The sequence below is a fragment of the Salvelinus sp. IW2-2015 genome, linkage group LG13 (assembly GCF_002910315.2).
Source record: "Salvelinus sp. IW2-2015 linkage group LG13, ASM291031v2, whole genome shotgun sequence".
In the NCBI taxonomy this organism is placed as follows: domain Eukaryota; kingdom Metazoa; phylum Chordata; class Actinopteri; order Salmoniformes; family Salmonidae; genus Salvelinus; species Salvelinus sp. IW2-2015.
In genome coordinates, this window is record NC_036853.1 from 13,566,157 (window position 1) to 13,594,145 (window position 27,989).

At 43.0% G+C, this 27,989-nt stretch overlaps 2 protein-coding genes and 1 pseudogene across 3 annotated transcripts in view; all 3 read right to left on the minus strand.

Moving 5' to 3' along the window:
• Positions 1 to 333: 333 nt before the first annotated feature.
• On the minus strand, positions 334 to 18,020 carry LOC111972158 (protein ENL). 2 transcript variants are annotated; one of them, XM_023999042.2, is made up of 11 exons: positions 17,899 to 18,020; positions 15,255 to 15,435; positions 13,342 to 13,424; positions 12,419 to 12,562; positions 11,521 to 11,646; positions 8,829 to 9,567; positions 8,466 to 8,574; positions 8,015 to 8,114; positions 5,044 to 5,112; positions 4,701 to 4,772; positions 334 to 4,559 (listed from the first exon to the last, which is right to left on the minus strand). In XM_023999042.2, the coding sequence occupies exons 1-11, from the start codon at positions 17,908 to 17,910 to the stop codon at positions 4,431 to 4,433; spliced, it is 1,764 nt and encodes a 587-aa protein (XP_023854810.1). In that variant the 5' UTR covers positions 17,911 to 18,020; the 3' UTR covers positions 334 to 4,430. The 2 variants fall into 2 exon arrangements, with proteins under 2 accessions (XP_023854810.1, XP_023854809.1); XM_023999041.2 differs by having other exon boundaries at positions 5,035 to 5,112.
• Positions 18,021 to 20,182: 2,162 nt separating this feature from the next.
• LOC111971839 (alkaline ceramidase 1-like) lies at positions 20,183 to 25,002 on the minus strand (annotated as a pseudogene).
• A 1,758-nt stretch (positions 25,003 to 26,760) lies between these two features.
• Positions 26,761 to 27,989, minus strand: part of LOC111972279 (unconventional myosin-If-like) — a 28,799-nt gene continuing 27,570 nt past the window's right edge. The window contains exon 28 of the mRNA XM_023999240.2: positions 26,761 to 27,560. Within this exon, the coding sequence (XP_023855008.1) occupies positions 27,484 to 27,560 (77 nt within the window). The 3' untranslated portion in view covers positions 26,761 to 27,483. The remainder of the gene's footprint in view (positions 27,561 to 27,989) is intronic.

The window sequence follows — 27,989 nt, forward strand, 5'->3', positions numbered from 1 at the left end:
GTGAGGATGTAAAAAAAAAAAAAATTGTGAACCCCTGCTCTTGAAAGAGTTTCCGACTAGGAATTCCAAGTTGGATGACCTTCAAAAACGTCAGAGCTATTTTCTCAGTTGTCATGAACGCGCAGAAGTCGGAGATTTCCGAGTTCCCAGTTGTTTTGAATGTGGCATAAACCTTGTCAGCATAACCGCTTTAACTCTGCAGTGCCGGATTCACCACAATCTGTTTAACATGAAATAATCCCCATGTGACCTATATAATTCACCCCTTCAAATGGAGTCCATCCAGAGTTCAGAAGTTCAAACACTGGTCATCTAAGAGCCACAACAACGACAGACAGTACTCAATGACTTTATTAATAATATATGATTTCAAAATAAAAAATAACATTAAAATAACATTTTTGTACTTAACACAACTTGCATTGTATGGCCACATGGTGGCATCGTATGCCAAGTTTAAAATACCAAATCGTGTTGTTCTGTCGTTCAGCCCATGGTAGCACTATCACCCCTTCCCGCCAGCAAACCCTGCCTTGATAAATAAAGCTTACACGTACCCTGTCACAAACTAGGTTTCCATCCAACTGTCGACAGATTTTCATGCGAATATTCTAAAATCCGCATTTAAAACAATATGTTCATTTTCCCACCAGAGATGCGTTAAAATCAAATTGACTAGTTGCAAATAAAAGGCTGTGCATGATGACGTGGTGCACATTCAAATAAATACATGTTGCGGTTAAATCCCCATGTACCGAATAAAAAAATACTATTAAAAGTTTCCATCGCATTTTGAACTCTACTGGTGGTTCTAACAAAGCATTTTGCGTTATATAGCGAGTGTGCCCAATCTGGTATTGACACCTGAGCTCTAGCCGACGGTTTCCCAAACTCGGTCTGTTGTGGCCCATGACAAGCAAACGTGTTACTACTCGTCAACTAATCATCAAGTCCTTGACAAATTGAATCAGGTGTTTTTGTCCGGGGCTACAATAAAAGTGTGTGACGTTGGGGGTACTGGAGGACCGGAGTTGGGAAACACTGGCCTAAGATTATAATTATTCATTTAATCTGTAATTTAATAAACGGCATGCTTTCCCGACTAATCGTAGAGGGAGAACCACACGTCATCGCGTGACTCCAGATGTATTTATCAATATTTGCGCATAAATGAGTTTCCAGATACATTTCGTTCATAATTCATTTTACCTACACACAAATATCCCACCTTGTCCAGAGTTTTTTGTTTTGTCGACATTTGTAAAGTTTACCGAAAAAGGTTCTGTCTCCATTAGAACGGTCATGATATTTTTTTATCCGACATGTACTTTACTCGCATAAAAATGTTGGATGGAAACCTGGTTAGAGACACGTATAATAACCACTGATACAGAAAACTGCCCTCTGCCCATGCCACCTCAGATTCCTAAGGAACAGTCACCATTCGTTGCTTTTTTTTGTATTTTTTTCCTGTTAAAATCCAGAGTAGATGGTCTACCTTTGCTTTTCATACATTTAAATATATATATAGACTATATAATATAATTTGAATTGGCATGGTATCTTTTCCTATGGTGTTCTTATTTAAGAGATTAAGGGATCGAAATTGGATTTAAAAAATACAGAGAAATATTGAACGGGGGGGTGACAGTTTATGCCCGGGCTTCGTAACCATACCTCATAGAGTACGGACAAATAGAACGCTGCCTCACTTTGAGTTAAAAACACTCAAATTATAATAGGACATACACATAAAAATACTTATTCTCACTGAAAAGTCCACCTTTTCCTGCTTGATATAATTATACTGGATGATATCGACATGATTAGCTCATACATCAAACATATTCCCAACACCAGTTCCATGGTGTTCAACTGCAACAACTATGATACACAATACAACATTTAGGGAAGTTTTCCTTGACGCAACACTATAATTAACAGAACTGACAGCATGTTTCTGTATGTATAATGACAAAACATGCCAATACAAATAAAAACAATTAAATAAGAATTTTAAAAAACGTTGGCAAAAAATCTATTTGTATTGCATGTAAATATTGTATAAAATTCTTAAAAATACAGTTTAGATAATTACTTAAGTACTTAAGTCACCACAGCCAAAAGTGCAGAGGTACATAAATAAAAGATTGACTGTTCGTAGATGGTAGATGGGGTTCTCTCTGGGAGAGCTGCACAGAGCTCCCTGCCACTGACCCCTTCCCCACCCCCCCACACCCTTCACCTTCATGCCCCAACTCCATGACAAGGGAAAAACTGAGCGCCCCCGGTCAAGGGGTAGAGTTCATGAACTAGGACTTGGGAGTTAAAAGTTCACACACACAAGAGGACAGCAACGTTCTCTTTTTCCACTCGCTTGACACACACAATCTATCACACTCACAGATGCAAATTCATCTTAAAAATCACTTGCGGGGACTTGTGTTGACATAGGCACACCCAGACAAACAAAAGGGTGGTGGACAGAGCAGAGTGGATGCTGAGAGGAACATAAGGCGGTTGTTGTTTCACTCTAGAACAGAACCACACATTCAGAGTCCTCAACACCACAGCACCCTCACAGAGGAGAAGGGCCAGAGAGGTGAGTGTGCACTTTGCAGAGGCAGGCAACAGAACGGACATAACTATTAAAGCTATTAGCATTAGAATAAATACAACTGTTCACGAGGTGAAACAGAAAGAAAAGTGAGGGGGGAATGAAGCAGGGAGGGGATCACCCAAAGAGAGGAGAAGAGACAGCCCATTAGTCTGAGTGTGAAACCACAGTGGATGTGAAGGCTAGAGGGGCCACAGTAAGAGGAACATGTCTAGCAGATTGACTGAGTGATAGGCCTGGTCTGGCACTGTCCCTTTCCATAATGATATGCCTGGTCTGGCACGGTCCCTTCCCATAGAAAACTACACCTCAGACAACAGAACATGAGCTATACAACCATTCATATTACGATCTGGAAAGAAAAGGCAATAATTTGAAGACGCCTGAACTTCCCTAAAGGACCACTGCTAATGCAGTGTCTTAGGATTTCTGGAAGGCTTATGTTCCTTATAACAGCAGAGATAGATCCCTGGAAGAAGCTTCAAATCTGCAGACAAACCGCACGAGGAGCATCAACTGATTTCAAGAGAGGGCACTGTTAAGATAAAACTGGAGTTTCAGGCTTCCCAATTAACATTTAGTCAAAGGAAGGACTTTGCTGTTTAACCAGTGTCAGTGGACAGACATAAAAGGCACTAAGAGGATAGTAGGTTTGTTGCTAGCCCTAGAAAATGAACAGGAATACATTCATAGCTCACAGGTATCTGAACCGCAATCCCAGAAATACTCCAAACGTATCAGTACAAAAATTAAATGTAAAAAAGTGTGGCCCCTTTTTTTTCTTGGATCTGGGAGACTATGGCTACTTGTCACAGCTTTTTACCCCCCACCACTAAAAAGGCAATTCAGAAGTGATCTTTTCCCCAGAAGTTGAGCCCTTTCATGCACATCAAGATAGAAGAGGGGAGGGGGTGTCAAGGTTCAGCTTTCAAAGAGGGAGTGAAGGGAAACTGAACAGACAAGAGATGAACCCCATCTAAAACACACTACCACCAACAGGCACGTACACAACTTAGTACCTGCATATGTGAAGACACTCTGGAATGGGACCCAAATGCCTCTCACAGTGTGTGTGTGTGTTTAAGGGCTGTTGCTTGTGCTCAAGCTTAAAGAGTCACTAACCAAAGATATCATCCCCCTAAAGCCTCTGAAATGCACGCCCAGACACACACGCTCGCCCAGACACACACGCTCGCCCAGACACACACGCTCGCCCAGACACACACTCTCACCCAGACACACACTCTCACCCAGACACACACTCTCACCCAGACACACACTCTCACCCAGACACACACTCTCACCCAGACAGGAAAATTCCTACAGAGATATGAACTCCAGCTGAGAGGGGGGAGAGGGGAGGAGTGTTGTGTCGACTAAGGGAGTGTGAGTGGGGAGGGAGGAGATAGAGGGGGGAAGTATTGGGTTTGCAAAGGCTAGATGTGAGGGGGGAGGGCAGGAGGGGGAGGGAGAGTAGAGTGGTCGCATTCCACAGTTCTGCACACAGGCTGCTGTGCTGTTCTCGACAAGAAACATATATAATACGTCTCCTGCCAGACCCAGTCCAGACAGGCCAGCTCCTAGTCCTGTCCTCCAGTCCAGTCCAGGGTAGAGGGACAGTGGCATAGCTGCTCTCTCTTACTCTGACCTCCTCTCTCCTCCCCTCACCCTGTTCCTCTGTTCTTCTCCAGCGACAAGTGAAAGTGTGTGTTCTGTTGTTGTTCTGTGGTTTAGCTCTGTCTGGTGTGTGGCTGTAGCTTCTGTTACTACTCCCCCCCAGTGGGGGTCCAGGGACTGCGCTACGGGCTTGCTGTCACGTGGCTGTGTCCTCCAGGTAACTCTGTAGTTTGCGGACGGTCGTCTCGTCCAGAGAGAACAGGTCAAAGTCAAAGGTGGTGTTGGTCACGTTGAAGTGGCCCGTCTCCTCGATAAGATTCACTATCTAAGGAGAGGAGAGGACTTAGATGACTACAATATCACATTGATGATAACACAATAGCGTGGCCTGATAGTGTATATGGAAAAGTATGTTTTGTAACATGCATACACCTGACCACACACACGGCCAGTCATTGGTCCATACCTGCTGTAGGACGTTGCGCTCCCTCAGAGCCATCAGTCTGCGGTGGAGATCCACCAGCTCCTCTGTGTAGGCCTGGAGAACAGGAAGAGAAGGCAGTTTGTGGAGCACTCCTTGAGTCTACTATTAGGTATATGATTACTGATTAACCAGTGTTTTCTACTGCAGTTTTACACCAGGAATGCGTGGAGTGGTGAGCTGGTAGTGATATATCTATAATAGTGGTGATAGAGCAGTATTGTAGAATTTGAACACTGCACTGGTAATATAACCACTTCAAACAGATGTTTGAACACAAAAATAAGAAACAAAGGTAATGTAAACTGTGATTATTTACCCTTCCTACCTTCTCGTATCCTTTCTTCAGCACCTTCTCTGGGCGGCTACAGATGTCTGGGCTCTTCCTGGCCAAGACCTGCTCAGAGAGAGACAGAACACAGAGACAGAGAGATGGAGGAAAGAGTGGAAAGCTGATAAACAGAGATCAGAATGGGAAGGATGGTGCTTTAGGAGAGCAAAAATGAACACACACCACCAGTCTCCTGTTGTGGTGCTAGGAATACAACACACTGCTTAGCCATCAATGATAACTACTGGTAATAACCCAAACGTCAACAACGTACATGTGCAGAGGTTCTCTCAATCTCTTCATTCAAAGACTCAATCATGGACACTCTTACTGACAGTTGTGGCTGCTTTGCGTGATGTATTGTTGTCTCTACCTTCTTGACCTTTGTGCTGTTGTCCCTTGCCTAATAATGTTTGTACCCTGTTTTGTGCTACTACCATGTTGTGCTGCTGCCATGTTGCGGTCATGTTGTATTGCTACCATGCTGTTTTGACATGTGTTACTGCCATGCTGTTGTCTTAGGTCCCTTTATGTAGTGTTGTGTCTCTTCTTATGTGTGTTCTGTTCAAAATTTTTATTTAACTTATTAAAATGTTTAATCCCAGCCCTCGTCCCCGCAGGAGGCCTTTTGCCTTTAGGTAGGCCGTCATTGTGAATAAGAATTTATTCTTAACTGACTTGCTTAGTTAAATAAAGGTTAAATAAATAAGTAAATATATATTAGCTCAGCAAAAAAAGAAACGTCCCTTTTTCAGGACCCTGTCGTTCAACGATAACTCGTAAAAATCCCCAAATCTTCATTGTAAAGGGTTTAAACACTGTTTCCCATGCTTGTTCAATGAACCATAAACAATTAATGAACATGCACCTGTGGAACGGTCGTTAAGACACTAACAGCTTACAGACGGTAGCAATTAAGTCACAGTTATGAAAACTTAGGACACTAAAGAGGCCTTTTACTGACTCTGAAAACACCAAAAGAAATCGCATCCACAAGGAGCCCCTGCTTCATTTCTGACCGCTGAACGTGCCTTGGGGCATGCTGCAAGGAGCATGAGACTGCAACGTAGCCAGGGACAATAAATTTCATGTCCGCCACGGTGTGAGGGCCTAAGACAGCAGCTACACAGGACACCAGGACGAAAGCTGACTCCCTCCGTCCCCCCGGGCAGCCACGGTTTACAACACCTGCCCAGTGATCGTACATCTGAGCACATCACACCTCTGCGGACCAGTACTTAAGAATGGCAGTATCAACAACGCCGAGTTACACCGAGACACGACAATCACCTTCCATCAAGCGCAGACTTCCCGCAATAGGCGAGAGAGTGCTGAGGGCTTGTAGGCCTGTTGTAAGCAGAAATCACTCACCCAGACATGTCACCAGGAACAACAACATCGCCTATGGCACACAAACCCACCGTTTTGAGACCAGACCGGACTGGCAAAAAATTCTCTTCATGACGAAGTCGCAGGTTTTGTTCACCAGGGGATGGTCGAATTCACGTTTATCTTCAAAGAAGTGAGCATCTAACCCGAGCACTGGAGCCGGGATCGATTTGGAGACTAGAGGGTCCTTCATGGTCTGGGCGGCTGTGTCACAGCATCATCGGACTGAGCATTGTTGTCCATTGCCGGCCAATTTCAACACTAGCGTTCACAGCGAAGACATCCTCCTTCCCTCATTTTCTGCGATACCTTACCGCAGGCTTCATCCTGACATGACCTCCAGCATGACAATTGCCACCAGCCATACTGTTCTGTTAATGTGACTTTCCTGCAAAACAGGAATTTCAGTGTTCTGCCAATGCCACGAAGAGCCCGGATTTCAATCCCATTGCGCACGCCTGAGACCTGTTGATCGGAGGGTGAGGGCCAGGGCATTCCCCCCAGAAATGCCAGGGAACTATGCATGCCTTTGTTTGGAAGTAGAGGTCATAACATTCGCAGCAAGAATTGGCAAATTCTGGTCCAGTCCATGAGAGAGATGGCACTGCCAGTACATTTAATGCAACGCTGGTGCCACACCAGATACCTGACTGTTACTCTCTTGATTTTGGACCCCCTTTGTTTAGGACACTTATTCCCATTTCTGTTAGTCACATGTCTGTGGAACTTGTTCAGTTTGTCTCAGTTGTTGAATCTTATGTTCATACAAATATTTACACGTTAAGTTTGCTGAAAATAAACACCGTTGACAGTGGGAGGACATTTCTTTTTTTGCTGAGTTTATATATATATATTTTAAATACCAGTTTGAAGGAGAAATTATATATTTAAAGGTGCTACACATAGAACTTATAACTGAATTTCTACATTGTAACTTCTGACAATGTCCATATTATAGCTGGCGCTAATAGTGGAATGATAGTGTTTCACATTATTACTTACCCGCCAGTGTTGTGATTGGCTGTGAAATTTGCCTATTGATTTCTACCGCCGGAGCGGCGTCCACTATTAGTGGCAGATATATTATGGATGTTTTCTGAAATTACAACGCAAAATTTTTCTAAAATCCAATTTGTAACGTTAGCACCTTTAATGATGGGGATTTTGTCAAAGGAGATACAATAGAATTAGAAATCTGGAGCGACAATAGAGACGGAGAGAACAGTCCAGTCCTGGGAGAGATTAGAGGAGCCGTGCTTTACCCCCTTACTGGGGGAGCCGTGCTTTACCCCCTTACTGGGGGAGCCGTGCTTTACCCCCTTACTGGGGGAGCCGTGCTTTACCCCCTTACTGGGGGAGCCGTGCTTTACCCCTTACTGGGGGAGCCGTGCTTTCACCCCTTACTGGGGGAGCCGTGCTTTATACCCCTTACTGGGGGAGCCGATGCTTTAACCCCCTTTGGACCGGTTACTTTTTGGAGGAGAATGGTGTTTTTTACCTTGTTATTGGAGGAGCTGTGTTTTACCTTGTTATTGGAGGAGCTGTGTTTTACCTTGTTATTGGAGGAGCTGTGTTTTACCTTGTTATTGGAGGAGCTGTGTTTCTGTGGAGGTGGCACCGGGTCTCGACTGGGGAGGTGCGAGCCGTCACTGCTGTCACTCTCACTGTCCAGGCTCAGTCTGACAGGGAACAGAGGAAGAAAGCTCTCATTGTGCCCTATTTAGCACAGGGAGCCCGTGTATATAGGTGGTGGGTGGGCACACATTTTGCAAAAGGATTAAGAAGTACAATTGGTGTTTGCAGCTCAAATTATTAAAATCTTTAAAGTAACACCTATAAAGAACAGCTAACACGTACATATTTGCTAGAGACATACGGACACACTGCGTTTCATAACGCCACAAACATTAACAGCCAAGCAATGCTAATTTCCTAAGGAGTAGACTAACTGGTGAAAATGACCTAACTACAGAAGCATCAGAGGTCTATGACACAGTAACGTAAAGAGTGAGAAATTGAGAGAGACTTACCGTGAGTCCCGGTTGGGCGGGTTGGTCTTGACAGGCGTCCCTTCCTCAGAGCTGCTGTCGTCATCTGACTCCTCTGACTGTAGGTCCTCCACCATAGAGCGCAGCGGGCCTAGAGTACGTACACACCGTTAACAGAGAACATTTGCTAAATGCACATATTTGACGCAACACAACAATTAATTAAACATCTGAATAGCTCAGCCTAAAAGAGAGATATTTAAAAAATATTATAATAATTAGCGACAGTACCATTCCTACATTAAAGCACAAACCATGCCCCCTTAAGACAACCAATGTGTCAGAATGTCCTCTCCAGTGGATGTGTAAATCCCATGTTACCTGTCTAAAGAATGATAGGCTTACCTTGGCCTTGTTTCTGTCCAGGCTCAAAGTCAGATTCTGAGCTGGAATCAGAGCTGGAGCTTGAGTTGGAGGGACTGGAAGGGGCTGACTGCTCTGATTTGGATGAGGCTTCATCCTCAGAGTTGGAGTCGTCAGACTCAGGCAGCTTCTTGGGCTCCTTGACCTCCTGCGTGTCGGCCTTGCTGCCCTTGGGCCAACGACCCTTCTCCTTGGGGGGTTTCTTCTCTGGGTAGCCAGGGGCGGCTGCAGACGATGAGGAGACCCGGGGAGAGGCTCCGGTGAAGGGCCCTGCAGCTGTCCCTTTAGATCCCTCTGAGCTGCTCTTCTTCTGCTTCTTGGCACTGGGTTTAGGAGACTCCACAGTGGAGGGCCGCTTCCCGGGGCCTTTGGACTCCAGCGGGAGCCCTCCTCCTCCCCCACCGCCCCCTCCCCCCCCTCCTTTGGGGGACATGCCCTCCATCTTGGCCTCCTTCAGGGTAAGTTTGGGCTCTTTGAAGGCGGCCTTGGGAAGGACCTTGCCCTCATCTTTGACTTTGATCTCTGCTGGCTTCTTGGACGAGGAAGAGGAGGGCTCGCGGGCGCTCTTGCTGCTGCCCCCTCCTCCCCCGTCGCGGTCGCTGTCGCCCTTGGACCCCGCCTTGCTCTCAGAGTCTTTGCGGGGGCGTTCACGGTGTTCCTTGGTCAGCTTGTGGGGCTTGGGCCCTTTATTGCTGCCTCCACTGCCCTCTTTACTGGGCTCCTAAAGACAGGGACAAGTACACATGATATCAAACTCACATCCCTTTTCAATTAGGTGCTGGGCTGTAAATATATATAATAAAGGTAAGTATGGGCCATTCACGCAGGTGCTCCGCCACATATTTCTTGATTGTCAGCAAAGAAAGATCTGAGTGGGAGCATCATACTTGAGTAGATCCATCACTATGATAATCACTCTACTGTCAATGCACTTAGCCAAAGGCCCACTGAAGGACTAACATTGTATGTGAGCAGAGGAGAGCGAGGAGCATCCCCAATTTGACTGGAGCGCGGAGCAATATTCCCAAATGCTGGCACATCGGCCTTCCTGCCCGCTCTAATTTCACTCCAATAGAGCTCACTTCACGAGCTCAGGGGCTGCCCGGCCCAGCATGGATTTGTAGTCTACTTGTGTGATGCTATAGACCCTTGCTTTAGCTACTGTCATGGAGTTCGCTAAAAATATTTTCATAAAGAAACTGATCAAACACACAAGTGCAAAATCAAGGTGGCCAAAAGCAAGAGAGGGAGTGCGGTGATGTAATGTCCACAACTAAAGAATCACTGTGGACCTCTGAAAAGACACATAACCCGAAAGCATGATGGTGTACTTAGTATGTGCACATGCTAAAAGAAAGGAACAAGGTGTGTCATTATGTGTGTCATTGTAGCAAAGTATTTATAAACAAAAAATGTAATCTCTTAAAAGTTTCCTTTATTGTTGTTCTATTATCTACACAATATGCCATAATTGATTTTGGTGCAATTGGCCTGGCAACTTTCAATTAGCTTTCTGTTTTGATTGGGTTATTTTGCCTAAAAACCTTTAGGCCTACCTATAGAAAATAACAACTCTGCATCCCTGCCCAGCCTGGCCAAAAGGGTGTTTAGCATCCCCAGTGGCTTTGCAAGTGAGGAGAGTATATTCTTCGCTACTGGCCTGCTCTCCAGGCACCATCACATGAGCCTGAAACCACAGACTGTTTCAAAAAATGAATTTAAAAAAGGCACTGTAGACTGAGCCTAATAAGGCATTTTTCATTTAATTTGTATTTAATTCTAAGTCACAGCCTATATGCGCAATTTATAGACTACAATGATTTAATACAGCTAAATGTTGTTTAAATGCTGAGTGCTTAATGTCCTTGACGCCTTACCTGCCTAGTGTGTCGCACTCGCAAATGCTTAACAATGTATTTCTTTGTAGACTATAGCCTTGAGATAATTGAAATAATACAGCCTAAATAATACATTTCCATTCCTTCTCAGTCTCCCTGTCAGGCTCCTGACTTATTTAGAGTGTTTATACGCTGTTTAATATGACATATAGCCTATTTGAAATGATCGCTTCTTACATTCACCATTTCATGTTAATTAAAATACTTTTCATTGAAATCATATGGTTTGGTTTCAATACTTCAAAACCAAATGGTAGGTCCAGGTAGTCACAAAAATAGATTGGTGTTGGTTAAACTGTGATTTTAATGAATGGAGCAAATTTGGAGCGGCAGTTTTTCCTCTGTGAGCGCGGAGCGGTTTTTAGCGGAGCGGTTGGAGAGGACGTGGATTTCCAACCGCTCAACTCCGATCACATACTAGGAACAACATGCATGCACATATCCATACGCAGAACACCGTCCATGTTGTACTACGATAATTCAACAGAGTGGTAAATGCTAAACCAGGAAAGGATGTTTGTAATCATGCAGGTTTATTTGGGATCAACTGTGACCTAGAGTAGGCATCGAAGTCCAGCTGAATTAATGAAAGAATCCCATTATATGATTAAAGGCTTGGGAAACAAAAAGACACACAGGTTTGCCGTCCCTTATCTCAACTGTATTCTACTCTCCTATTCTCCCTACCCTCTGCTGTATTGACTGGTTGAGCAATCCTATACACATTCCTACGCCTTCTTTCTTATCAGTGTACTAGGCTAGGAAGTGCTGCTCACCTTTGATCCATGGGAGGTTTTGGTCTTCTTGGGGTCTGAGAAGGCAGACAGTGGGATGGTGGGGAGCATGGGGTAGTCTGGACTGGGCCTCGACACCGCCTCTGCCCCTTCTGGCACCACCATGACCTGAGAGACAAACAAATAGGGAGAAGAATGAGAACAAACACACCAGGGTTGGGGTCAATTCTGAATTGAGTTGCAATTTGCTCTTTAATTCCAATTCAATTCAACTGGCCACACCCCACAGAAAGCTGAATTTTAAGGAAGTAGAATTGAAATCAAGGAAATTCAAATGGCTTGTTTATTCTACACATCACCATATAAATGTTTATTTTGACATGTTTGGTTATCAGTACCATGTAGTATAAGTTTGAAGAATAACATTTCATTTATAAAACTCATTGTCCTAAAACAATTTTAAATATTTAAAGTGGTCTGAAAATATTTTAAGATCATGTTGTGGGTTGTCTATAAATCATTCATAATTCCCTTAATGTTTTTCAATATCAGAAAACATTTCCCAGAATGCATTAGATCAAACACTGCAGTACGGAAGGGAACAATCTAACATCTCATGACAAAAAAAATACAGTTTGACATCCTTGCGTTCTAATCAAACTAATATGTGAAATGGTATGTGTGTATTCTTTGCATTAATAAGTGGCATTTCCTTTTGATAAAATATTTGTCAAATGAATGAGACTTTCATGTTTTAGGTCAATTGGTTTGAATTAAATTCTACTTCCTTCAATTCAAATTCTGCTTTCTGTGGGGTGTACCAATTCCAATTAAATTCCAATTCAACGTTTGAATTCAATTCAACCCTGAAACACGTCAACAACATTCCCTCTTGCCATTCCACTTCCCACATCCACCCTGTACCCCATCCACAGCTCACCCCTCCAGCCTTGACCAGCTTGCGTCTGAACTCCCGGGTGGGGTTGTTAAAGGTGAGCTTCTCACAGCGCAGGTGATTGACAGGAGGGTTCCCCTCCAGGTTCAGGAAGAGGTCATAGTTGAAGCACACCTTCTTGGGCTCCTCCTGTAAATAATAATGAACATATCTAATTAGCCCCGCCAAGCCCTTATCAGAATATTATCAGCTAACAGTAAGAATAAGCGATTCCACGACCAAGTCAATAAGAGGCATACCTGGAGTGCACACACTGATAAGAACTAACATTCCACAATGGGAGAGAACTTCAGCAAACAGTAGAACATTTTGGTAAACAAATGGATTCTTTCTGATCACCCGCCACTTTCAGAGCATGCCAGGAGTCATTGGGTTACAGATACAGGACACAGTAAAAACATTCACGGCAGATAAACCGAAGGACTTTTTAAAACAGGCGCTACAGTGACATGAAGAGGAGTTTCAGCCAGACAGACAGCTGACAAGACACCAGCCAGACCAGCAGCCAAAGGCCCACTACTAGCATGACCAGTGTCACCACACACAGCCCCAGTATCACTGACACCTAAACCTGGTGTCTACACACACACACAAATACTGTCACATGACAGACTAGAAGCAGCACATGAACCATTGAGGAAATTAAAACAGACATTAAATTACCAACCAAATGACATGAATATTGACCAACGACCCACAGAAAAACACCCATCTTATACAGATTGTGGCGGTTAATATAAACAAGCCATTGTAGGAGAACTATATCCGATTTGATTTCAGGAGAAGGCCTAGAGCACCAGAGGAACTCTAATCCATAAGGAATCACATGTAACAGTGGCCCATATCCTGAGGGATAGATTGACACTGTTAACATAGTACCATTACAGAGGCTCTGACGGAGCTCTCACCTTGTTCTTGAAGTAGACCTCGATGGGCATGAGGAACCCAGCATAGCCCGACTCCTCCACTTTGTATGGTGGCTCCTTGCATACTGCAGAAACAACGACAGCACATCAACATACATTCAGGAGGATAACATCAATGGCCATTGCTAGACGGCTAATGGCGAACTAGTGCCAGCCTCCCATTGAGAGTCAGTCATTACAACCTGAAGCTAAAAGCTTATGGGAGCAATAATGTGTAATAACCATAACTGTGGACAACGACCCAAAGCTTTGCAGTGACTTAATGAGACGAGATGTGCCTGGTCTGGAGAACACATCATGTTTATTTAAGTTCAGCACAAATTGACAAAATCTGACCGAGCAACATGCATGCTTGATGTTGTAGGCAATGCTGTGAAGGCCTTCTGTGTGTTTGCACTTCACGCTACCGTAGAATCCATTTTACAATATTGATTTAAACTGTTGTCAAGGTGAATTCTAGGGATGTGTATCTTTCCCTTTCAAGACAATTTGATACATGGGCTCCGATACGTTTTAGTTTGAAACTAATCAGTGCAATTTGGTTTGATTAGAGAACGAATAGATGCACTAACAATTGTTGCATAAACACATTAATTTTCCATTCTAAATAAAAATCTGCTGCTGATGGAGCTCATGAGCTGGGCCTCTGAGCTGGATATGTTCGAGATTATTTCTGTGTGTGTTAATGTCTATGGTGTATGTACTATGCAGGCACCTGAGCTGAGCCATAAGGCATCTACCACCCCACTACCATATTAGGGGGACAATGTAGCCTGTTTTTTGTCCCCCCCACTTTGGTTCTGAAATCACCATCACCCACTAATTAACTAGTATTTTTTGCAGATGAAGTGTGACCTAGTAATGTATCAATATACAGTATATCGTTTACAAATTAGCAATGACATATCCAATGAATATATAGCTAGCACAACTTTGGATTTCAGCCTCCATCTCAAAATCAAATGGGTTTGACCGTTTGGACGTTTTTAACGGCGAGATCTTCTCTTCTGGCGTCGGCCATCCAGTGCACCTTGCAAAAGTGATTATTGTCCTCGTTATGAAATTATCAAATTTACCCTGTATATTTAAAAATTACCATATACACGGATTGTTTAAAGCAAAACTACCAAAACTATTACTGAAGATGATCAAAATAAATGAGATTGTAAGCCAGGGTCAGCAGTTAGGCTATAGTCAGATGACAGTTGTCTCCGGGTAGCTTACTTTTATTCTGGTAAAACGTCATTTTCAACAGCGCATAGATGATAATAATAACCTAGCAAATTACATAGGTTGTCACTCAACTAATAAAGCGTAATATCACGCAAGCCATTTTATTATTTGAACGCTGAAGGTGCCGCGCAGATGTGCAAGATCAGGAACAGGCCGCCTACCTCGCATTGGTCAGCGTGCAAAGCTGTTCACAGCACAGTTTGACTAGGCTACTGATATTGACTGGGGTTGTTTGGAATCCAAAATGACTTGTAGATCAATGACTGTCAACACAGTTGCATGCAGTTCCACCCTGAAGGAGTGGACGCATCAGTTGTCAGAAAAGATTAGGTATTTTCGGAAGGTAGAAAGAATGTAACGAGAAAAAAAAAGAGAAAAAAAGTGTGAACTGGTGATTCATAATGTTTTAATCGATTTTCTGACCTATGCATGCTACATTTGGATCGGTTCGGGGTCCATGGACCGATGCACTTGTATCTTAAACATTTGAATCGGGGACCAAAGTGCATCAGTGAATTGTTACATCCATAGTGAATCCCCTCTCCCCTCCCCAGACAAAAACAAACAAAGTAATCACAGAACCAGTTTCAGCCAGGTACGTGTGTGTGTGTGTTTGCGCATGAGCAAGTGCTGCTGTTGCGAGGGTGTTTTGTTTGACCCACCTCTCTTGGGTTTGGGGAAGCTCTCGTGCAGCCTGAAGACGACCTTCTCCACAAAGTGTTGTATGTCCCCCGTCTCAGGCCCTCGCACAAACACCATCCAGTCATGGGTGAAGCCCTCCGAGGTCACCTTCTTCCTCAGCTGGGCTCGATGTCCTAGCTCCAGCTTCACCTGCACTGTGCACTGCAGACACAAGGTCAGACATACAAAACAACTATTAGCATCTGAAATTGATCACTCATCGCAAGTTAGTAGCTTAGATAGGAAACAGTTTAGTTTATGGAAATGAAAATTATTTGATACTACAATTGAGAAAACAAAGTTGGTTTTTATGAGATGGTCACATCAGAAACTACAGACTGTGATTCGTTACCGAAAACAATGATAGTAGTTGAACGGACATCCAAATGACATGCTGCAGCGATCGGGACAGCTACTAAAGAGGGATTGGGAAGAGAGAGGGACGAGGGGACAGAAAAGTCACTTTATGTCCTGGCCTGAAGAATGTGTGGATTTGGCACCTTTCTCTCCACAGTGCTTGTGTGCTGTGATTGAGTGGAGCGATTAGGGGACAGGATTGAGAGGAGCTGTTCTGGGCTGGGACTCTGAGCCCCCCCCCCCCCCCCGGCGTCTCACCCAGCCATTCCGTGGCGGTAATGCCCTTAAACTCCAGTCGCTACCACACCCTGGGTCAGTGCAGCAGCCATTGAGACCCTCCATCAACCAACCAGCTCCCCAGGATCACTGGCATCACCAAAACCAGCTCAGAGATGACCAACCATTCATACACCGAGATCATCACAAACAAAATAGGTCAGAGATGGTTGGCTGGAGGAAAAAGACAAGAGCACCGTCTATCCTGATGCTCATGCGATAAAGATTCTTGAATCATTTGAAACATTTATGGAAACAGTATGACGTTCAGTAACTTCCTTTGGTTCACTTCCCTGCCACAACAGAGAGATAACAAAATACACAGAGCCGCCATTATTGTTGCAAGTGACCCTCCCCCTGATCTAAAATGGATATTCTGAAGGGAAATGCCCTACTTGGCAGACTCTCACAACAATGAACCCCCACGTGCCATGAAAATAACACCCCTCATAACCAAGTTAATCTCCACTAGGAGAAAAATCATATGAAAGACTCCTTTGATGAAGCACACAGAAGAAAAAAATTGGCAAATGTTGCTGCGCTCCCTCTGAAAAGAACCTGCTTCTCCGCTGCTCGAAGACAGCAGACTACTCTATCAACAGACCACAACAGGACACACCTGCAGCACTTTGAGCTCTGTACAGGTGGGCAGGCCCACCAGACACCACAGCCCTTACAGAGCTCACACTCAGTCTACTCCAACTATAAAACATGTCACTATTCCACCATTTATCTGGTATGACCCTATACATCTCTGGTGCATTATTGTGAATTTAATTGTGATTTCATATGGCACAAATTGTACAACTAGAGTACAGACTAGACGTCATGATGCACAACAAGGCACATTAGCATTCCTTATCACATTTCCAGAAATAAGGCATGTAGCCAGTGGGCAATTTAGCAAAATACAAATTTGTGATGGTCTAGATTTCACACACGATTATTTATTAAATTATTTCATTATTTCAGACAAAAGTCTACATCCCATACAAACAAACCTTGAAATGTACAAAAATACAATTCCTATGTTAGGTGTTTCATGGCTGTTGATGGTGTACAGTAATATATAGTTTTCCACTTTGAGTAATCACGGTAAACCGGCTAAAACGATTAGTCCTTCCTTGTCGTCACATAATTCCACTGTTAGCACGCTTCAAAGGGGTAACACCAGACAGTGACATGTTCCCACAGGTGGATTCCATGAGTCAATTTGATATGGAAATAAGAGTTTGCATTATCATGATGAGCATGAAAACTCCTACCTAGCTTGAGTAACAGCGGGTCAGAGTTATCGACATGATATTTCGAAAAATAAGATGGCCTACTAATGTCTATCTATGGAAGTCAATGTGGACATGCATGGACGTTCTTCCATAAGTTTTCCCCCAACCAACCAGTGTCCAGCTAGCTGTTATACAATTTGTATCTCTAGGATTTTCAAATATCTTCATTAGTGCACAATCTATGCCTTTAAACTGGTGATGTAATTCCCGCTTTTCAATTCCAATTCGTCGCCGCTAGATACACACCCCTCCTTCCCTCCCCTCCACCCAGACCTGGAAAGAGCAATCCTTTCCACCGGCGTCTTGTAGCAGCTATTTACGTAGCTAGCGAAGGGCCGAGAACCCTAGCAGGTAGTAGCTCGTGTAAATTAGGTTATGAGCTGGGTAAGGAGTAAGTTATACATCTTACTTTCTCAATATATACGTCCATAACACAAAAGTAGGCAAGAAATCCCTTTGTGTGCCTGTCTGATTATGTGGCTAGCTAGCAATGCTGAGTTAAGCTAACGTTAGCCAGCTCGCTATGTCAAATACCGATGTATGCGATTGAGTGTGTGGCTAGCTAGCACAGCTCGTGAGCCAACTATGAGTTCGATTAGCAGGATTTTTTCGAGCACCAGGCATTCATTCCTGTCCCGGGCACAGCCTTCTAGTATTTTTTCCTTAAAAGTTCAGGATTCTCGAGGGGACACAAAAGTCACTATACCTGATTCTCCATGATTCTGTGGCTTCAGTGATTCTTCTAACGTTATTTATTTACAGCGGCGTTTCGCGAGGTTATTCCCTGCTCCTCATTGTGTGTCAATTTCAGCCTAAACCGGAAGTCATACAGCACCCCTCCCCTTCCAGACGGCTACTGGCACGCAACCAAAACAGAAAGCTTTCTTATCCAATCAGGTAGGCAAAATATTAAGCCGTTTGTATTGCACCAACCGTAGTACTTCAGAGGGGGGACTTCTCACGATCGACAAATACAATTCAAGTATTTTACGTACCGTCTACGAGTGGGTTAATTCGTTTTAAATGGCCCGGTGCCCCGGGTAATCAGGGTTTGGACTTGTGTAACATTCCATTGGTCCTTAAGTGAAATCTCTACTCAACCGGCGCACTGGGCCATGCAAAACGAATTTTCCCACTGACAGGGCGCTTGTCAGAATATGTAAAGCAGTAAAGATGTTGGTCCAAATTTGGAATGCCTATATTTGATTAGAAGTTACATATATTTATCCTATAGTAACAGCGTATTGCCTCACAATTGAAAATCATATTCCCAAAGGAGTTCCTGTCCTTAATTGTATGTATTGTAACGACCCTGGGTTTATAAACCAGTATTATAAAACAGTATAATTGAAACTGGAACATAATTGACATTTAAACATTTAAAGTGTAATCCAACACACTCATTTGTGACATTGACATTAGTCATATAACTTAATTACATTGATTTCTACTAATGGGTGAAATTTAAAAACGACTTTGATTTTGCTTATGGTAGGTTCTATCATATTTTTCTTTGGCGTAATGACGTCAATTTGATGTGTGATATTGGACAGTGTCAGAGTTCTCTCTCAGCCCTGGCCTCTGTCACTCACACTGATCCAGTCTTTGAGGCATGAATCAGGCTTTTTGAAACCCCCACCTGGCTGTCAAAGACATATAAATGTCACTTAGTCAATATCTATTTATATCTATGCTTCTCCACTATTGAAGTGGTCACCACGTTTGATTTAAGCCATCACTGAAAAGGTTTTCAATTAAATTGTATAAAATGTACAAACACACGCACACACACACATAGATCATTCATAAGGGTTGTTGTTACCCAATATGTAAGTCATACATAAAGTCAATGGTTGTTACATATTTACAACTTTACAGGGGCTTACAAAATAAATAAATACATATTCTAATCTGTACACTAGATGTCACTATTGCTGCTGACAGTTAACGGTGACATGTATCATGTTCTTGCCCCAATTTCTTTGTGTCAGAAATCTACTGTATCTTTCAGGTAGGAATATGGCTTTGAAAAAATGTCTACAATGTACCAAATTATTTTACGTTTCTAGTTCATACTCTATTTATTTTCTTTCGGGGGGATTTCTGGTGGGTTTTCATTTTCCAGATATTTGTTCTTTTAGTAATGATCCTGAAACAAAACTCTGTAGAGGTAGCAAAAATATAAAAGGTTTCAACCTACTAGATTAATTTCTTTGCATTATGTCTAATGCTCAATAGATTGTTCAAAACACCATCCTGAGTTCCAATTCATATAAGGAAATCAGTCAATTGAAATAAATTAATTCGGCCCTAATCTATACATTTCACTTGACTGGGCAGGGGAGCCAGGCCCAGCCAATCAGAATCAGTTTTTCCCCACAAAAGGGCTTTATAACAGACAGAAATACTCCTCAGTTTCATCGGCTGTCCGGGCCCTGGTCTCAGACGATCCCGCAGGTGAAGAAGACGCATGTGGATGCCCTGGGCTGGCGTGGTTACATGTCGTCTGTGGTTGTGAAGTCGGTTGGACTTACTGCCAAGTTCTCAAAAATGACATTGGTGGCTCATGGTGGAGAAATTAACATTAAATTATCTGGCAACAGCTCTGGAGAACATTCCTGTAGTCGGCATGCCAATTGCACACTCCCTCAAAACTTGAGATATCTGTGGCACTGTGTTGTGTGACAAAACTGCATATTTTAGAGTGGCCTTTTATTGTCCCCAGCACAAGGTGCACCTGAGTAATGGTCATGCTGTTTAATCAGCTTCTTGATATGCCACACCTGTCAGGTGGATGGATTATTTTAGCAAAGGAGAAATTCTCCTTAACAGGGATGTTAACAAATTTGTGCACAAAATGTGAGAGAAATAAGCTTTTTGTGCATATGGAAACATTTATGGGATCTTTTATTTCAGTTCATGAAACATGGAACCAACACTTTACATGTTAGGTTTATATATTTTTTCAGTATATTTAGAAACGTCTCAAATTCATCAATGCGTTTAACTCAGTAACCGTTAATCTTATTCATATACACATTTAATTGATCTCATAGATGTAGAATCCCACACATAACAAACCTTGAGATGGTCCTTACATTTTCTGTAATAACATCATAAAATACTTTGAGAAACCTGAGAGAGATAACCAATACTTAAATGAATACATCTTAAGATCTCTGAACCAAGACAAACATTTATGTGGTTGTATAAAATGTCTTAAACTTAGTTTAGTTCAGATCACACATAATATGATATTATCCCTGAAAAGGATGACAAATGTAAAGTTGTAGGTTATATAAACACACTATACAAGCCCTTTACCCCTAAAATGGTGTGGTTGTGATTCAGCCCTACATCTAATCAAAGCTGTATTTTTGGGGTTGAAATAATCTCCATTCTCATCACTACAAAGACAATCACATTATTATACCAAAACACAGATATATACAAAATTGTTTTATAAAACATGATGTGCAGAGAATATCCATGCATATATGGACGCAAATAACAGATGAGTGCATTGATCAATTCACACAAAATGCATAGAAAAACATACACACATGAACTCTTGTTTAATTCTTTAACAAGTGCAAACCAAACAGAATATGCAAACATCGAAGTTGATGACCTGAGTGGCATTGATTCTGATATATCAAATAAGGAGCAATCTTATGAATTGCAACCATTTCTCAAAACGGAGTCACTGCTAAGTAAAAAGAAAGGCACTGCATTTGACACTTTTCCTTGCACGGCACTACATAGCACATTTCATCACCAAAGCCATCAAGTTGTCTCTTGGAGAAGTTGAACGTTCTCTAACATCTTTTCTGAGTCTTGGTGGTTCCTTTCTGGACGATGTAAGGCAAGCCCAGGACACAGTTGTCACTGGGCCAGTACTGAAGGCCTGGCAGGGAGTAAGGTATCTCATAGTTGGCATCCAAGTAGGCTATCAGGGTGCTTGCGTAGGCTACAGCAATCACAATCAGAATGTGCCTAGATGGTGAATAGACACATGTCAGTCTGTTGATGATTATTCACAACATCGAAGAGAGAATATTATATCTAACTTCTGTTCACATCCTATCCCCTACTTTTACCAGATGCCATACAGGTAGCAGAAGTTGAGCTTTTGCCAGAGGATGCATCCGAAACAGTCAGTGATCCAGTAGATGATTGCCATCCCCCACAGGCCAACACCAGACCAGCATAACCGTAGCACCTATTGGTCAGTACAGCTGTGAGTGGGGAGAATAAAGCAGAGCGATAAACACAGAGAGAGTGAGAGAATGAGCGAGAGAGGAACAGAAAGCAGTTATCAGACAGTGAACTGATGGAGTGATAGAATGTGCACTGGACAGTAATGTACAGTACAATAATGAGAGGTATTGCCTTACATCCTCATCTCCAGACCCAATGAGTAGGTGATGTAGAGGGCAAGGCAGTTGAGGACGTAGGCGTTGGCAGTGGGTTTGACAAAGGAGCACAGGGTGGGCCCTTTTCAAAGTTCAATTGGGATTATGTTCACACTCTCATTAATATTGCATTAATCTTTTCCCACCCTTTACTTTAATATTAACACAGTGTTAATGGGAGACTCATTCAGAAAGCTAGGAAGCCCCTCTCTCCGACTGGCTGGTGAATATAGCATACTGCAGGCTGCTCCTGGCCTGGTTGTCAGGCTCCTGGCTTAGCATGGCTTCTGTTTCAACCTGGCGTGCCCTGTAAAAAGATCCTGTCATTGTCTCCTGCCTTATTAACAGCCAACAGTACGTACTGCCGTTTGTTCCCTATAGAGAGAACAACCGCATGATCCTGTAGCAGGGAGATCTAAACACACATGGACGCTGCCCCATGGTTACATTGAATAGAGACAGGAAGGTGAAACACGGTATATGCTACTTCCAGTATTCACAGATAATGTTTTGGCTGCAGAAGCCTTGAGCAGGTGTTATGGTGGCCAACCTGTCATTGATGAAGCATGGGAATACCCTGCGTGAGAACCAGAGGGCGTAGCAGAGCCCCAGCACCCACAGGATGGACTGCTCATCCAGCATCTGGCCCATGAAGCTCAGAGTCATGTGGAAGTAGGCAGAGAAGAGACCTGTAGGGAGGGGACACACATTGATGCCCAGTTCTTAAATGGCCCCTAGCCCCGGCCCTACCCAGTATCTAAAGCAGACCGATGAGGGCACCTTGGGAGTGGAGTTATAACTTAATGAAGGTTGTCCTGGTGTTTGGAGAGAAGAGTGGACACACCCACAAAGATCATCATGATCCAGACCAGGTGTACAGCCAGGTTCCTCTCCCTGGCGTAGGGGTGCAGCAGGTACAGCATGATGGGGGAGATCACAAAGAAGAACAGACTGCTCATCTGGAGAAACAAAAAGGAGTGTTCTAAAAGAGGGATTCACAATGTATTGCAGTGAGTGATGCACCTGTCCACTACATCTATCATCATTGTGGCCATAAAAGATGGTCCTCCGCAAACAAATAAAATACAACAATACATTAGACAAGTGCACAGCAATGGAGTTTTAAAAAGGCACAGTAAGCACAGAGGTGTATATCTCAGCTGGATATTGTAAGAAATAAATCATGTTCACTTACAGTGTACTTCAGAGTGCCTGTAGTTCGCCTCACACCAGTCCAAATCTGAGCTTTCATAGGAGAACACATCATCTTCTCACTAGACTAGAACCCTGAGGGGGAGAAAGAAAGAATAGAGGAAGACCATTCAGGCCATTATTTTCTGTTACTTTCAGAGTTTCCAGCATACAACACAGTGTGACTAACAATGTGGATGTAGCCTTTTTCAAAAACTCCACATGCTCATCCACTTTTTGAAGACTCCATAACAGGGACTGGCTCAAGTGAAATGTCTGTTGTCTGTTTGTCCCCCGTTGAAAAGATAAGCAAATATCCAGGTGTAGGTGTCTTGTCATGGGCTTCTTAAACCACAGTCACCAAAATGGATGCTTCCGTGTTGCTGTTGTTGTTCTGAATGTCACAATCCAATTATAATAAAGATAAATTATATGAGCTATTGTTGTTCAAAGATTATATTATAAATAGATGACTAACAGAGTAGGAAGGACTGTCAATGCACACTGTTCTGCTTCAACCATCCATACTGCAATCATGTGATGCTCTACAATTAGCTTTGACCCAAAGCAAATATCTTATCACCATGTATGCAAGTAGGTTGCAAAAGACCTTGCATCGAAAGACTCAATAATACAAGTCATAAATCATGAAATTGTCATCATCAAAACACCTGTCACCTGTGGTTATACATTATATTGACAACAAAACAGCACGTGTTTATATGGAATTGTATATGACCACCATCTCAGATGACTAGATAAAATCGATATAGAGCTTACCTCCAATTTTGTAATCCAAACACAACTACTTTCTTCTCCAAGTGGCATGTGGATTTTAACAGGGGACAAAATTCTCCAGATCCAGTTGCACTAGTCTTGACTGTGACTTCACGCCCTGGTCTGGCAAGAAATACTATTGTTAAATTGACACATTCCCGGTGCCTTTGTTATATTACAACCTGTCAGTTCAATTTAGGCTTTAAGTTGAATGGAAACCAAATGCGCATGGGTAAGCTTTACTCATGAACGTAAAACCTGATATCCAAACTTCGCAACAGGCAACACGCTGTGATAAAAAAATATATATAACTAAAACCTACAATATTAAAGCATTAAGTCATTCCTTATTGGGCATAGTTTGAAATTATACTAATTAAAGCAAATACACATACATGCGTAAATGGCAAAAGCTGCGGCTATTCATATTCTCAATGGGCCAGGTGTACCCGCAGGGATGGCACAAGCGCATGAGTGTGAGGCCACATTGGTCCGATGTCGTCATGCCCTTTGCTTTTGACGGACGGCATATCTTATATAAGCAAGAAGATTCCTGACAATGTTAATTGAAACTTTTGTGTCAGGGAGGTGAGTCGGCATAACTACACTGCTCAAACACTTAAACAACACAATGTAACTCCAAGTCAATCACACTTCTGTGAAATCAAACTGTCCACTTAGGAAGCAACACTGATTGACAATACATTTCACATGCTGTTGTGCAAATGGAATAGACAAAAGGTGGAAATTATAAGCAATTAGCAAGACACCCCCAATAAAGGAGTGGTTCTGCAGGTGGGTGAAACAGACCACTTCTCAGTTCCTATGCTTCCTGGCTGATGTTTTGGTCACTTTTGAATGCTGGCGGTGCTTTCACTCTAGTGGTAGCATGAGACGGAGTCTACAACCACACAAGTGGCTCAGGTATGTCAGCTCATCCAGGATGGCACATCAATGCGAGCTGTGGCAAGAAGGTTTGCTGTGTCTGTCAGCGTAGTGTCCAGAGCATGGAGGGCGCTACCAGGAGACAGGCCAGTACATCAGGAGACGTGGAGAGGGCCGTAGGAGGGCAACACCCCAGCAGGACCGCTACCTCCGCCTTTGTGCAAGGAGGAGCACTGCCAGAGCCCTGCAAAATGACCTCCAGCAGGCCACAATGTGCATGTGTCTGCTCAAACGGTCAGAAACAGACTCCATGAGGGTGGTATGAGGGCCCGACGTCCACAGGTGGGGGTTGTGCTTACAGCCCAACACCGTGGCAGGACGTTTGGCATTTGCCCAGAGAACACCAAAAGTTGGCAAATTCGCCACTGGCGCCCTGTGCTCTTCACAATGAAAGCAGGTTTCACACTGAGCACATGAGCACATGTTGACAGACGTGACAGAGTCTGAGACGCCGTGGAGAACGTTCCTGCTGCCTGCAACATCCCTCCAGCATGACCGGTTTGGGGCGGTGGGTCCAGTCATGGTGGTGCGGGTGGCATTTCTATGTGGGGCCGCACAGCCCTCCATGTGCTCGCCAGAGGTAGCCTGACTGCCATTATGTACGAAGAATGAGATCCTCAGACCCTTGTGAGACCATATGCTGACCATGCACATTTGTGGCCTGCTGGAGGTCATTTTGCAGGGCTCTGGCCAGTGCTTCCTCTTGCACGAGGCGGAGGTAGCGGTCCTGCTGCTGGGTTGTTTGCCCTCGCTACGGCCTCCTCCACGTCTCCTGATGTACTGGCCTGTTCTCCTGGTAGCGGCCTCACCTGTTATAATGGTTCTCAAATAGAGTTTTTCCTATTATGAATGTCTTGACTGGCTTATTCCTACTCTTAAAAGCACGTCATTACGTCAATATTGATGGACTGCATGTTTTATCCCACTTAATCCCCCACATATTGCCATTCATTAAAAAGTAATCTAGGCCAATGCTAATTTGAAGCAGATGAGGGCCAAAGAGCCAGACAATCATACAGTTGTAATTTTCATGTTAAGAAGTCGGGTCAGTGATGTAAAGCTCCATGGAATGAGGTCATAGTTGAGACCAGCGCTACTAGTCTGTGTGTGGATCATCAGAATAAACAGGGGATCATGCTCAGCATCAAACACAGTCTGGCTATTGTGCCTGTCTCCACAGGTACTACACGTAGGCTAATGCGAATTAGCATGAGGTTGTAAGTAACAATAACATTTTTCCCAGTACATAGACTTATCAGATATTGCAGAAAGCTTAAACTCTTGATAATCTAACTGAACTGTCCAATTTACAGTAGCTATTACAGTGAAATAATACCATGCTATTGTTTGAGGAGAGTGCACAGTTATGAACTTGAAAAGTTATTAATAAACCATTTAGGCACATTTGGGCAGTCTTGAAACAATATTTTGAACAGAAATGCAATGGTTCATTGGATCAGCCTAAAACATACACTGCTGTCATCTAGTGGCAAAAATCTAAATTGCGCCTGGGCTGGAATAATACATTATGGCGTTTCTTGCGTTTCAAAGATGATGGTACAGAAAAAATACAAAAAAACTAAAATGTTTTTTTCTTTGTATTATCTTTTACCAGATCTAATGTGTTATATTCTCCTACATTAATTTCACATTTTTACAAACTTCAAAGTGTTTCCTTTCAAATTGAAAAAAAGGGATGGATCCTTAAGAGGTTTTTAACATGCACCCCATAGCTATTTGTATGGCTGTATTCAGGAAGTATGTAGTCTGCTCATAACAGAACATGTAGTTTTATCGTCAAGGCATGTTTTTATAAAACATACTTGCTGCATGCTTCAGTAACTGCTCCAATGAATAGTATAAACCTGCAGCCACACATTGACCATTGTAAATGATTAGCATTTCAATTTTGAACACCTGAAGTTCCCAGTTGTATTCACGGCTCACCTGCTGGACCAGTGTTCCCAGCTGGAGAATAATCTGCTGCGCTGCACTCTCTTTTGTCCACCTGTCATTCACAACCACCTGTAGGAATCATTACGCTACCAATTCCAGGTGACACATCATTCATAGCCATAATGAAGACAGCATTCATACAGGGTTACGACACTTCGAACAAGGATGCATTCTAGGGTTCATCACACATCGCTAACATGATGTAAGAATGAGGTGGTCTTTAAGCATCAAGTTTAATTTAGTTACACATGATGCCAATGACGATGCAAACAGTGTATCAATCATTTGGGTTTATAGAAAATATTTCTTTATTGTGACCACTGTCACTGGGCACAAAATATAAATTCTCTGTTAATTTGTTAATATCAATGGGAAGTTATTTTACAACAGTTATAAAATAAGTCCATAAACTAGTTTTGTAATGAATCCAACATAGCAGAAAGAAGCTTATAACACCAAACAACCATGTATATTATCATACATCAGTCAACCTTTCATTTTCAGAGCATTTGCAAGAATTGAAGACATGGAAATGGTGCAACAGTACCTCCTACTGGTTGCTTACAGGTAGTATTTACTTGAATAGAAAACATGGACTTTTGGGATGATTTTTAATCTACACTTGATGGCCCTACATTTGATATCACAAAGCAATTTTTTATGTGCATAAAATCATTGCATCTTCTTTTGCGTTAGCACCTCAAGCTTTGCATCAAAGTCCTCTTCTGTGAAACTGGAATAAGGCCCAGTTAAATCAGTTATGGCTGACAATATAACACAAATGAAAAATAAAAAGGCACAGTCTTCTGTTTCAGAAAGCTTTTCAACATGTTTCTTTCTCTGTACTGATATTGTTGTGCAGATAATACAAAGAACTGGTGTCAACATGACGATCCTGTTGAAACGCTTGTGAATCAGATATTACTGTTTGGCTCACATGCAATTCACCATTGCTTTACAGTGGATCGTTATGTCATTCAGCTTTTCGGCCACAGGACAGGCACTCATCAGATTTTCTCCACATAGTTCCCAGGGAAGAGTCCCTCCTTGCCACGAAACCTGCCCCTCCACCAGCCTGATGCATCTGCAAGGGAAAGGTAACCTTTCAGCAATGGTGTTCTAGTGCCAAACATTACAGCAGTGGTGTACTAGTGCCAAACATTACAGCAGTGGGTGTAATAGTCCAAAACATTAGCAGCAGTGGTGTTCTAGTGCAAACATTACAGCAGTGGTGTCTAGTGCCAAAACTTACAGCAGTGGTGTACTAGTGCCAAACATTACAGCAGTGGTGTTTCATAGTGCCAAAATTACAGCAGTGGTGTACTAGTGCCAAACATTACAGCAGTGGTGTCTAGTGCCAAACATTTACAGCAGTGGTGTACTAGTGGCCAAACATTACAGCCAGTGGTGTTCTAGTGCCAAACATTACAGCAGTGGTGTACTAGTGCCAAACATTACAGCAGTGGTGTACTATGCCAAACATTACAGCAGTGGTGTACTAGTGCCAAACATT

What these genes read in the sequence shown, in the direction of transcription:
- LOC111972158 (XM_023999041.2), bottom strand. An exon ending in CTTCCCCAAACCCAAGAGAG is followed by an intron (nt 13,425 to 15,254) that starts GTGGGTCAAACA and finishes TTGTTTCTGCAG; the next exon opens with TATGCAAGGAGCCACCATAC. An exon ending in AGGTCTACTTCAAGAACAAG is followed by an intron (nt 12,563 to 13,341) that starts GTGAGAGCTCCG and finishes TATTATTTACAG; the next exon opens with GAGGAGCCCAAGAAGGTGTG.